Source organism: Meleagris gallopavo, chromosome 1 (genome assembly GCF_905368555.1).
Source record: "Meleagris gallopavo chromosome 1, MGAL_WU_HG_1.1, whole genome shotgun sequence".
Lineage (NCBI taxonomy): Eukaryota > Metazoa > Chordata > Aves > Galliformes > Phasianidae > Meleagris > Meleagris gallopavo.
Window position 1 is genome coordinate 12040056 of NC_139404.1, and position 12350 is coordinate 12052405.

General features: G+C 39.5%; 1 protein-coding gene across 11 annotated transcripts in view; it reads left to right on the forward strand.

The window, feature by feature from the left end:
* The window catches only part of MAGI2 (membrane associated guanylate kinase, WW and PDZ domain containing 2), a 710219-nt gene that overhangs the window by 674434 nt on the left and 23435 nt on the right, over positions 1 to 12350 (forward strand). For all 11 annotated transcript variants that reach the window (XM_085216633.1, XM_085216640.1, XM_085216656.1 and 8 more), the window contains one exon: positions 7819 to 7957. In XM_085216633.1, the coding sequence (XP_085072759.1) occupies positions 7819 to 7957 (139 nt within the window). The remainder of the gene's footprint in view (positions 1 to 7818; positions 7958 to 12350) is intronic.

Sequence of the window (12350 nt, forward strand, 5' to 3'; positions counted from 1 at the left end):
ATCTGGTGGTTTCTTCCTATTCTTCCTATTTTCTTTATCGATTTGTTCTGCAGACTTTCCCACTGATACTGCTGTTGGAATCATTCTCAGGCTGACCTCTGTTGAGCAAGCCCTTTGCATAAGTTTGGCTGCCCTCCTCTTCAGCGAACATCGATGCAAATAATTTTTTTTTTCTTTTTTTTAGTGGTCTTTTTAATCTTGGAACCTTTCTTTATCTTTTTAGAATTTGATTCCCTGGTCCTTTGAAAGTATATTCTTAATTCTTGTTTTAGCACTTTCTTTGTTAGAGGTCTTTTTTTTTCTGTTTTCCTGTTTGAATGCAACTTTGGATGAAGCATTCCCCATGAACATTTATGCTTAGGATTCTGCAGAGGATCTTTAAAATCTGCTTGTCAAATCTCGAGTTTGCTTTGCATTTCCCTAATGGGACTATCTGAATTCATCAGGGAGACAGCAACATTTTTTTTCTTCCTTTTTAACAGACTCTACTGGTTCTCATCCATGATTGCAGTGGTGAAATAGCCGTTAACATTACATTATTCTACACTGAGTCATTCCAGCTCTGTTTAAAAATGTAATGTTACACACTAATAAGGTAATGAATTTTCCTTTTTTGACATCTTTAATTCACATACACGAGTTATTTTGCAGCAGTTCTGCAGAAGAAATCAAGTCTACCATAGAACTGTAAGTCCCCTTTGCTGTCCTGCTAGCCACCAAGCACTGCAAACCTTAATTTCTTTTGTGCACTCCTCACTGTACGCAGACATGTAGTCATATGCATTTTCCAGTTTCCAAGCTCTCTTTCTGTAATAACAGCTCTCATGTTCTTCCCCCTCTCACAAGAAGGGGAAAAGGCGTCTTCCCTGCTGTTTCCCCGCTTAAACAGCTGAGAAGAGAAGAACCAAAAAGAAAACTTGATACTCTTATTGGAGTTTGCTTAAAGTGAGGCATGGAACACATCATTGTAATTCCTCCAAAGAGAAATGTATTTCTCTTACCAAGAAGTCCAAGCTTTTGTACCAACAGTACACTCAAGCTACTGGAAATACACCATGGGATTTCTAGGCACAACAAATTCTCTGCAGTGAGGAAATTTGCAAAGCAGATATGTAGCGTGTGCTTACATCAAGGCAATGATATTAGGGCTCAAAATCACCTGGAAATTGACCAAGATAGATATTCTGGAGTTGCTATTTTATTAATTTTCCAAGAACAGATAATCTCTCGGCCTTTTGGACTCATCAACAATAACAACAGCAACAAATAACATGCAAAATCCAAGCTTCAGTTATAAAAATGGAATGCCCATATAAAAAGAAATTAAGTGTAATTAGTCTCTTTCCTGAGGTTTAATTAGAAAACTCATTAATAAAATGACAGATAGCAATGCCCTCTGCACAAATCATTTGAGACTGCTTTTTTTTTCATCAGATTTCCTCATTTAACAGGGTATGAAAATGTGCATCCACAATTAATTTCATTTTGTGCAACAGGGAACTATACACCTGCTTAGAGATGTGCTAGCAGAGGCAGATGTACACAGGGCTATCACAAGCGGTTTAGAAACAGTTGAACAAGGAAAAGCTTCTTAATTACAGTAAAACTATATGTATTTCTTTTCGATTTTGCCTGCTTCCGAAATTCTGTTTGCGTATGCTGATTGGCTTTTTTTAACAATACAGTTAATAATTATTATAAAATATGGCCAGAGCAAAGATTCTGAAGCAAAGCTCGCATGTATTGGTGACTCTTTATTCTAATGATTCAGAGAAGCTTTACAATTTTCTTTCTAATTAACCTATCAATGGTGATGTCGCTTAAACACTCCTTAGGAATATTATCTTCTCATTATTGCCAGAAAACATGGTGCCCAATTTTATACCTCAGTTGTTCTTATGCATGGATGGGTAGTCTGAATTAACTTGAACTGAAGCAGATTTTGTTAAGAGACATTTCCCATACACACAAACTACTTTCTTATTTACGTTTAAGTCATTAATATTCAACTTTAAAAGCATTAAGCAGAGGGAAGCTTTCAGTGTTTGAACAATGTAAGAATATAAGAGAGGAGCATTGTCTTCATCAAATGCCATCAGATCAAGAGAAGCACCCATGAACTTGGGTAAGCGTTTATACAAAATGCATATTCTGCCAGGGACACATTTGGTAGGAAAAAAGAAACACAATGGGAAATAAATTTGTGTAAAATGGCCAGATTCATAGCTGGAACTAGCATGTTTCTTGAGAATAAATACAGATGGCAACAGCTGTGCAAGCTTCCCAGGCCACCTTGCCAATGCACTTCAGCCTTTAGCTGGTGGGTATGTCTGATTGCTAAGGCTTTGTTGTCTCTGCTGAAGACTGCCAGGAAGGTTAAAATCAGGGCTGCTGCCATTTCTGGGGGTTGCTATGATTCAAGGCCTGCTATTGAGAACAGGAAAGGGTCCATTGACTGGTTTGCATGACTGATGGCTATCAATGAGTTGTGTTCATTATAACTCTGCACACTGACTCTGTGTAATGACATCTTCAAGTTAGCATTTATTCTAGAGTCAAAGACAGTCTAAGGCTTTATGAGATTAAAATATCGGGCTTCATGGGCAGCACTCTCAAACCTTTCCTGTGCTGTTAGTGGGTTTAGTGATTAGGATGCATGCATCCTCTCAGGCAGTCATGCAGAAATTCCACCTGAATTGTGTGGGAGCTGGAGGTGTGGCTTTACAGGCTTGGAGAATTGTTGTTGTTGTTGTTAATTTCTTAAGAAAAATGAAATCCGTAAGTGCAAAATGACAGAGAAACTGAACACCTTGCAAAAATGATAATGCTGCTACACTGAAGCTTATCTTTTAGAACATTTGGGTGTCTCATGTTAAAAGCTTTATATCTCTACAGAAAGCATTGTGCTGAAATTCCTCTTAAAAATAATGGTTTGATATTCAAATGTGCCACATTCAATGAATGGAGCTAATGTCATAGGGTCATGCCCAATAAACAATTCAGACACTCAAACCATGTTGCTACAACTCCTGTTAGGTGGCTGGTGTCCTATTAAATGCAGAAGGAAGTTTAAGTGAGTCAGATGGATATCCAAACAGTCGTCTGCAAGGAAAGTATAAAAGGTAATAAGGTAACAGAAATACATTAAAATAAATACGAAGAGAAGGAAAGTACGGATCCATCACTCACTGAGAATGTGTAAAAACCTGAAGTATTCAGTGTTTTCTTCCTATCAATCTTCATCAAAATGTTCAGAAAGATCATCTTTTCAACAGTACACATTTCAACAAAAACAAATAAGTAGACATAAGAGTAAGGAAAAAGATGCTTAAAGAATTTTGAGATTAAAGTCAGCTGAACTTGCTGATGTTTGTGTATGCTCAATGACTTAAAGAAAATAATTTCTACACTATTTGTGATTGGTTCTCCAAGAACTCATGGAAAACAAGGAAGTTAATGGCAGACTCAAGAAAGGAAAACATGTCCTCTACATCTAAAATAGAATAGCAAAAGTTCCTTTAACTTTCATTTTCAGAAATAATCTGTGACGAGTTATCAAAAAGTTGAAAAAGAATGTGAACAAAAATTGCAAAAAATAAACCTTGTCAGATCAGTCTGATTTTCATTTCTTATTTTCACTTTTATTTCTTTGTGCAAAACTAGGAAGAAGAAGGTATGAGGCATCTTCTGTTCACCTTTCAGCACTCCCTTATAGGAAATTCATAGAAATGGGATGGAAAAATAGCATCTAGGTAGAGTCGCTGTCAGGTAGTTTCTGAAAATAATCACTCTCAAAGGATACCCTGAGTGGTTTGCTCCTGAATTACAAGTGTAAAATTGAATTACAAGTGTGATGAAATAAGCTCAATTCAACAAATTCATTAATAACTGGAGGCTTATTGCTAAATAGCAAAATTCATTGATGCCAAGAGGCCCTTGGTCAAAGAGAGCATAAAAAGACTTAGAGTTAGATTTCAGAATGAACTTTTTGTACTGAAGTAGTCCATATGAAATGTGCTGTGCTTCTGTTAGTGCAGAGAAATCAGATGCACTATTTAAAATAGGGAATAAGACTGTAGGGGATAAATTTGGAATTTAAGCAAACCATGAGTCACAAATCTGATGTGCTACAAAAATGCAAAAATCTCATTATGGAAGCATTATTAACCAGAATGCTTCTCCCACATGGGAAGAATTTTATCATTTTGATCAGTTCTGCCTACTCCCAGCTTAGTAGTAACTCCAGTTTGGGGATTGTGTATGAACTTGGAAGTACCCCAAGGAGAATTACCTAAAAAAGATCATGTGTGGCATGGGGATAAAGCTGTGGGAACCAGCTTTTAATCCTGAAAGGAGCACAATGAGGGTTCACTGTAAGACAGGCTTTCTAGACCTACTTACTCTCGTCCTAGCCTTACCTCTGGCCTCACCTTGGTATATCCAAGATCCTCTTCAATGATCACTGGATCTTGAAAAGGTAGAAATATCCCCAGAACAAAATTTTAGGTCTGTCTCTCTCCCAAATGAATGATCTACACCAGCAGCATCTGTCAAGGGTCATGAGAGAAAGGTTTGTTTTATGACAAGCTTTTTGCTTTCTGAGCAGAGTAGAGGAGAAAGCACTTCTGGATGCCTGGACTGAGAGAAAGCGCGTGGTGTGAAGGCCTTGTATCAAACATCAGAGAATCCATACGGGCAGGGGGAAGAAAGGAGAGGTTATAAATGTTAACTTTAGAAAAAAGTAAGAATAGGAATCTGTACCTTATTAGATGCACAGGAAACCAGTTCTCAATCAAGATTTTCTTTTTGTCTGAATTCCCCAGATATGAGGAAGCGTAATTGAAGCTCTTCCCAGGGCAAGGCTGTTCATAGCATTTCTCTTCTCTGTTGTTTTTCTTATCTAATCCGAGCTGGACCTGTGCTGCACAGCTGCCGTAATTCAGTTACACATCAGTCAGCCACAAGACACAAATGTAGGGAAAACAATTAACCCTCTGCTCCTGCCACTATTTATTTTTCCTCTGGTCTCAATCCTTGTAATGGAAATTTCAGAGTACCCAATTTTTGTGAACTTGTGTCTTTACTATCCTTTTTTTCTTCTTTAAGCTTTCCAAGGTTGTTTGCACATATGATTTTGTATTAAAAAGAGGAACTATCAGATCAGATACTCGCTGCCTACATAAAAAGCAACCTACTGAAATACAGAAAGTTTACACTAATACAAAGTAGTTCCTGTACATTGACCAATGAGAACAGAAGAAAGGCAAACAGCAAGGGAAAATGTGGCATTAGCATAACCTTTTTACATATTAAAATGTATTAAAATCTCTTTCTGTCTTTCTGCTCTGCAGTGCAGGGGATTTTATTTGACGGACTGTGTGTGCTCTGAACAACGTTCACTGTTTCTCATTTTGAAGGCTATTTATCAAGGAGTGGTAAAAACAACTCCTCCATTTGATCTAATCTGGCACTGCTTTTCTCAAAACACGCTAACAAGATCATTCTAAATACCTTCTGCAAAACGTGTGGTACATCCAGGCAGCACGGCACAAAAACAAGAACTGTTTTCAAGCCTTTGGAAAGTGCAGCCTGACTTTCACAGGATTTCTATGAGGATTTTGTTTTTTCATGGCATTTGGAAGCAGGCTCTCTCGAACTGGTGGAATTTCATCTGCATTTGTCCTTCCATGTGGGGAGAGTGCTATAAGTCTATGTTTAGTCTTTGTGTGATGTAAGTGGTAAGAGGGGTTTTCTGGTCTTGCTCTGAGCATGTGAAGCAGCTACATCCAACTGGCCCTGCAAAAGTCAGGGTGACACCGGAGACCTTCATGGCCAACCACTGCGTGATCCCAGGAGCACATCTGCTGTGCGTCACTGCTGGATGTCAGCAGAAGTATCTAAAAATCCATACTGCATGCTACATCCATTACTCCTAACAGAGAAAATCCTCTAAGAAAGAAATTTGCACTGCAAAAAATATGGCCTTTTGGCATCAAATAATCCTGAATTTTTCCTCCACTGCTCAGTCTGCAGCAAATACCAAACATAATAGCAAGGCTCTGAGGTTTTATTTGAATCAATGACTTTTTAGTTAAATAAAGTACTGGAGGAGATTGCATGCAGTACCCTGGAAGAGTTCTTAAAAAGACTGCAACTCCTATTGACAAGGTATGAATTCCTATTGAGAAACACTGGTGTAGTGCTTTTAGTAGCATTCTTTCTGTCTCTGAACAGAAGTAGGAACTAGAAGACTTCTTGACATCCCTTCCAGTTTTCTTTGATGCAAGCAGTCTTGTTGACATTTCATATTATGCAAGTTTATTTGGTAAATACTGTATTGCAGACTCAGGAAGGAAAGAAAGCCTCTGGAGGATTACACTTTCAGTTGTCAGAAATACAATAGCAGCAAAGAAAGCAGACAAAACAGAAAGCATTCCAATGTCCAAGGCCAGCAAAGAGCTGGTTTTGTCAACAGAAGCTTGTAAGAGGAAAAGGAAGCATTCATCATCCAGAGATCTGTATAGTCTCTTTAAAACCCTCTCTTGGATGTACGCAGCATTGTTATTTCAGTGTGTTGGGTGTGCACAGCTCCCCACAGTGAGGAATATACAGATGCAAACCGAGGCAGGTGTGACCCCCCCTGAGCAGCTGTGCTCTCGTAGCACTGATAAATGAGTTTGCTGAGCCCACCCAGCTCAGACCCTCATGCAGCTCTCAGCAGCCAGACTCCTGGACACGCACCTCTACCGACACCAGGATCTCCATCCAAGTGTTCCTTCTAACAGCACATCTGCAATGCAGCTGCAAAACCTCACCTCTGGATGCTGCAGTGCTGCTCATACAGGGCTGTCATCTTGCCATGCTGCTCACTGGACCATCCCACAGAGTTAGTGTGTGACCGTGGTACTGCACCAAGCTGCAGTACAACTACTACCTGCTCTATGTGCTGCCTGCCCTGCTGACCATGCAAAGTGAGCACTCTGCTGCTCAGGGCGGAGGTTTCCTGCACCCAAAGCTGGTTTCTCTGTGAGTGAAGGGCACAACCAGAACAAGGCAAGATCCGAGGGAGTTCAAGGAGGGAGACACAGACAGTAGTGCCCTGCTTTGTAGCTAGAGAGAGAGAGGCAGAAAAGTACTAAGGAGGCTGAATGACTGCAAAGAAGCCAGGAGAGCAGCAACAGAAATCTGTAATCAGAGCTGTGGGGATTGGTGCTCTGAGCAGACACCCCAGTGAAAACCACCTGTGGGTAATTAGTGCAAATCACACTCCCGAGAATCCAGCACATGTGCTTGATCTTGGTAGTGGCTGCTGCAGCAACTTGCCTTTCCTTCTTTAGTCTGCAACACTAAACTTGGTGCGAAACCTTGCTGCCAAGATTTGGATAGTCAAATGGTAGATCTCAGTGTTTGTACTCTGACGCTTTCTTTTCTCTGTGAAAACAGCCAATTCCATGCAGCAGTGGTGTTCTCAGGCTGGTACAACACCACAAGGTGAACCGTAGCATGGTAACATGCTTCCAGTGGTTCCAACATATCAAGCAATTCACAAAACCTCTTTCATATAGACAGCACAAGACAGGTTACAAACACATTACTCTGATTTCAGCAGCAGATGAGCAGTATTTGATACATCCCATTCAGAATCCATCTTGGAGGTTATTTAATCTGCCAGTGATATCCTTCAGACAGACAGGAACAAATTTGCCTTGATGTGTCTGCCTGTCATTCAAGTAACCTGTGATCCATTGAATATGTCTCTTCCTGAAATGCTCATTTTCCTGCAATTCTGTCTGACTCAATGTTCTTCTTACCTGACAGGTAGGGGATCAAATAATTGAAATCAATGGAGAAAGCACAAGGGACATGACACATGCCAGAGCAATAGAGCTAATCAAGTCTGGTGGCAGGAGAGTGCGACTGTTGTTGAAACGTGGAACAGGCCAGGTCCCTGAATATGGTGGGTTTTCATCTTCATGATTTTCTATGTGCATGAACCTATGTAAGTTAATTGTATTGCTTTGGTGTTAAGTAGCAGTTGTGAATTAATATATTCTCATGTGCTAAGATATATTAAGTATGGACTTAAGTGCTTACCTGAGTACAGATGGACCTGTTCACATTTAAATGCTTTCTCGGCTCAAGGCCACACACAGATGTATGTACATCACTGTCCTCTGCTGCCCTCCCAACACAGGCAATGGCTTAGAAGATGTGCATTGGAGGAAGCACTTTGAACTCTTTAGAGGATATCTCTGAGTGTGCTGGGAGTTGCTGATTTGCCTGTAAGCTGTCCTTTCCTCTACTGGTACCTCTCTGCACATTTTCAATCACAGCAGACAGTCTTGTTGCCACATCATTTAGAGGCTCAGATTTAAACTCCAAGCATTAAAAAGAATGTACTTTGACAACCCTACCCTCTGTGTTATCTCTGACAGTATACACAGACAATCAAGTAGAAGCCAAGTCTGAATAGAAAAGGAAACTGCTGACTGTGATGAGAAAGCAAGATTCATTCTTCTCATGTTACATTTCTGAGACTCTTTCAAATATTCCAAAGTGCGAGCCATTTAGACACTATAGAAACCTTATTTCAGTGCTGAAATGACAAGAAATAAAAATAAGTTATCCAAACGTAATTCAAAAACAAAAAGCATTTTTTTAAACATTGAAATTAGGTCTTAAAGAGCAGCATGACCATGTCATATGTTTACATAAGTTCTATGACGTATGCAGCTGAGCCTAAAATATCATAGAAAAATGATTTTTAAATAAACGTTCCTTTACATCTTTATGCTAGTTCTTCCAAAAGTCCCTTAAATTTTTCTAATATTCTGTTTGAAGTTCCAGAATCATTTCCCATTAGAATCAGTAATTGCAATAGCATATGAAAATGCAAAGTAATACTTAGGTTTAAATGTAGGTTCAGGTCAGTCTTTGTTATCAACAAAAGCTCATTACCTCAGTTGGAGGCATTAAAGTCAGTTCCACTGAAAGCCAGTGCTTTGCCAGCTCTCAGTCTATGTGGTAATTGCTCTATTTTCCTCTCTGAACGAGAGCCAATCCTATGGCTCAGGCAACACTTGGGATAGCGCTGGTTGCATTTTTACCAGCTTTCAAGAGGTTCTGGGTCAGAACCTGCTCACCTGGTGATAAAGTTGGTCGGTTGTATATTTTGTGAGAGGGAACAAAGCCAAAATGGCTAACAGTGATTATGGGAAATTGGAACGAAGATTATAAATAACAATTTTAGCCAACCCCTCCAGGAAGACCTCCAACAGAGATTCAGATCACCTCCAAAACTTTTTTGTAGACAGAGGTGCATCACTTTTAATAAAAGAATAAATAAGAGTCCACTACTGACGTAGCAGTAGTAATCCTTCTCAAATAGCAGAGCCATGTTCCAGCCATTCTCAGGTTCCTTGGAAAATGATTTAATTTAATGGGGGTCACGGGATGCTACTGAGACCAAAGAATCCGTGCCAGACTTGATTATAGTTTGGAGCCTTTCCAAATCTGCCTTTCTTAAGTTCCACCTTCTGGATTGCACTTAAACCTAGGCCTGTGGGAGATCTAAAATGTTCATGCAGTCTTATAGATCTGTACCTTACTACAAAGTCATAAGCAAATATAAATACATGGGGAAAAAAACATATTCAGTGTATATAGTATTGTTCTGGGAAAACAAATCCTCTAACAGATGTAAAGGAGCATGAACTTTCCTCTCCCCAAGAGTACCTGATTGGGAAATATGGATAAACCACTACAAATCTGGGTGCAGTTTGTAGTAATAGCAGGACAAAAATTAGATGAATTCACATGTAAATTTAAAGTATTGCTCACCATATGGAAAGGTTTAGAGGAAAGGTGATGTAAAAATGCAGATTTATTGTGATATATGCTCTAAGGAACTATTGGCACGAAGGCACATGTCTAATGCTGGAAATTTGTAGGTCATGTTGACAGTTGTACTTGATGATCTTAAAAATCTTTTCCAACCCAGATGATTCTATGATTCTATAGAAGTTGCTATCAGGAATTGCTGTTTAATGAGAGAGTTAATCATTTTTGTAGCTGCATCACCAGCTTACTGTTCCACATGGGAGAACTAAGTAGCAGTGCTTGAAATCCATGTTTACCTACTGCTCGGAAACAGCAGTAAAAGTGTTCAAAAATTACTTTGTAATGTACACATAACCTACTGAAAGCATCAGAGCAGAGTAATATCTGCATGTCTGCAGTTCTTAATGTGAACATGACACAGGCAGAGAAAACACAGGACTGTGTTCAGTCTGCAGGTGAAATGGAAACAAAATAAGCAGCTGCTTTTGGAAGATCTGATATTTCAGTCCTCCATAAGTCCTTTCCAAAGCAATAAAAAGTGTTATATGAATAAACAGAAAGTGCACATAAAGATCAACAGCATCTTTTTTGAAAGTTATAAACAAATAGAAACGATGAACACCAAAGGGCGCTTCTCAAGAAGGACAGAATTTCAAGGATAAGTCAGCATGCTGCAAAGTGTTTATCAGAGTGCTGATGACAGAAACCTCCAGAAAATAATGTATTTTCCAAATTAAGGAAAACTGAGCACAAGTAAGATTGTGACAAGTAAGCACAAGGATAAAGTGGACCTGAAGACATCCAAGTATTTCAAACACAGCAGTTATTTCTCCTTCGCACCAGAATTGCTTTGTTGAGCAGACTAATTGGAGCTTTTTTTTTACTGAAAGAATCACTCTCTTTTGTTCTTAGCAAGTACATGTCAGAAATCTCTTTTATCACCATCAATGTCCAGCTCTGCAGCCCCTCAGATGGAAATAGGACTTGGCTGAACATCAAAATGCAAGGCTGTAGGGTTGACTGGATTGCAGCAGTGGTGTGGCACAGATGACTGGAGAGGAATAGAAACAAAGGAGAAGCTTATCAGGATGCTTTCTTGGCTCTTCTCTCTCAGTCTCTGACAAGTAAAAGGTCAGGGCTTCCTAAATCAGCTGTAGGCAGGCTCCATTTCAAGCCCTTTCCAAGAGCAGTGGCTTTCAGACTCATGGTGTTAAGAAGGAAGGTTGCCTAGGATAGCTGAAACTAACTAGCTAAAAGTGCCACGTTATTGTTTTTCAGTCTTTAACTTTGTATTTTCTTAGAGGAACGTAATCAATTCTTTTTAAATTTCAGAGCCATTGTTCTGTTAGCACAAAATATGACAGCATGAATTTAAGTATAAGAATTATCAGTGGGGGAATGCTGTTGTGATTGGCATCAGTGAAAGCAGTGTTAAGAAAAAGCCAACACTTATAAGAAAGTGATCTGTGAAAGAGAAAAATGTAATCTGAAAAGCAGAAAGATTTCAGCAAAGAACTGAAGAGCACTCCTGAGAGAGTGTAAATCTGAATGAGACATGTCTGTTTGTGGCACCTGGAAATCCGTCCTTGTAAGTACATCCCAGGAAACACCGGCTGAGCTGAGGTACTGCATAAATCTAGGGAAAGGAATAAAGTGTGCTAAAAAAACACCATTTGCTTCAAAGCCAACTGCGAATTCTGCAAATTCCAGACATCCCAGAGCACTTCAGAGAGAGAAGGTCCCATGTAGCCAGGAATTCTGTGCTAGAGTACCTTCTTCTATAAGAAGATATGTGAAGGAGTAGAGATACGATAAATGCTCTGAAACAGAAGCTGATTCACAGCAGAGTACACCAAAAGAAGCTTAGAAAATGGATATCTTATCACCCAGAATTGCTGAACATGTTTGCTGAGGATAAGGATAGCCAAAGGAACTGGACTTCCACAGAAGCTGAATTGCCACAGCTCATCCAAACCCAAAGAACAGCAGCATCGTGTTTCATGGGAAATAGTTTACCAGATTTGATCTCCAAAGAATCAAGACCACAGTTAGAAATCATATTATTGTGCAAGTGCTGCTGGGGATCCCAATCCTTAGTGCCCAGGGATTGCTGCAGGAAATGCCAGGTTTCATACACATCAAGATACACAACAATCACAGCCAACGTTTTGGCACTATGCACTTCTCAGCCCAGCAATAAATACAACTTGTTTAAAGCAGCAGACCAAAATCTTTCTCAAAATGTCTGCTTAATTCCCAATTTGTGCATCTCTCAAAGTTATTGGCTTCAGCAGGAGCTGCTGCTTGCTCACACGGTTATCTAATTGTAGGCACTCGTGTTTTTCTGGCCTTATCCCTATCTATAACACCATCAGAAACACATCTATGTTGCACAGCTGAGCATTGGGATGAAGAGGCATCCCTAAAGGCAAAACGAGGGAAAATTGTTCACAACATCCAAAAATAATAACATTCAGGTTTAAATAAGACTAACAAATCGCAGCTTCTCC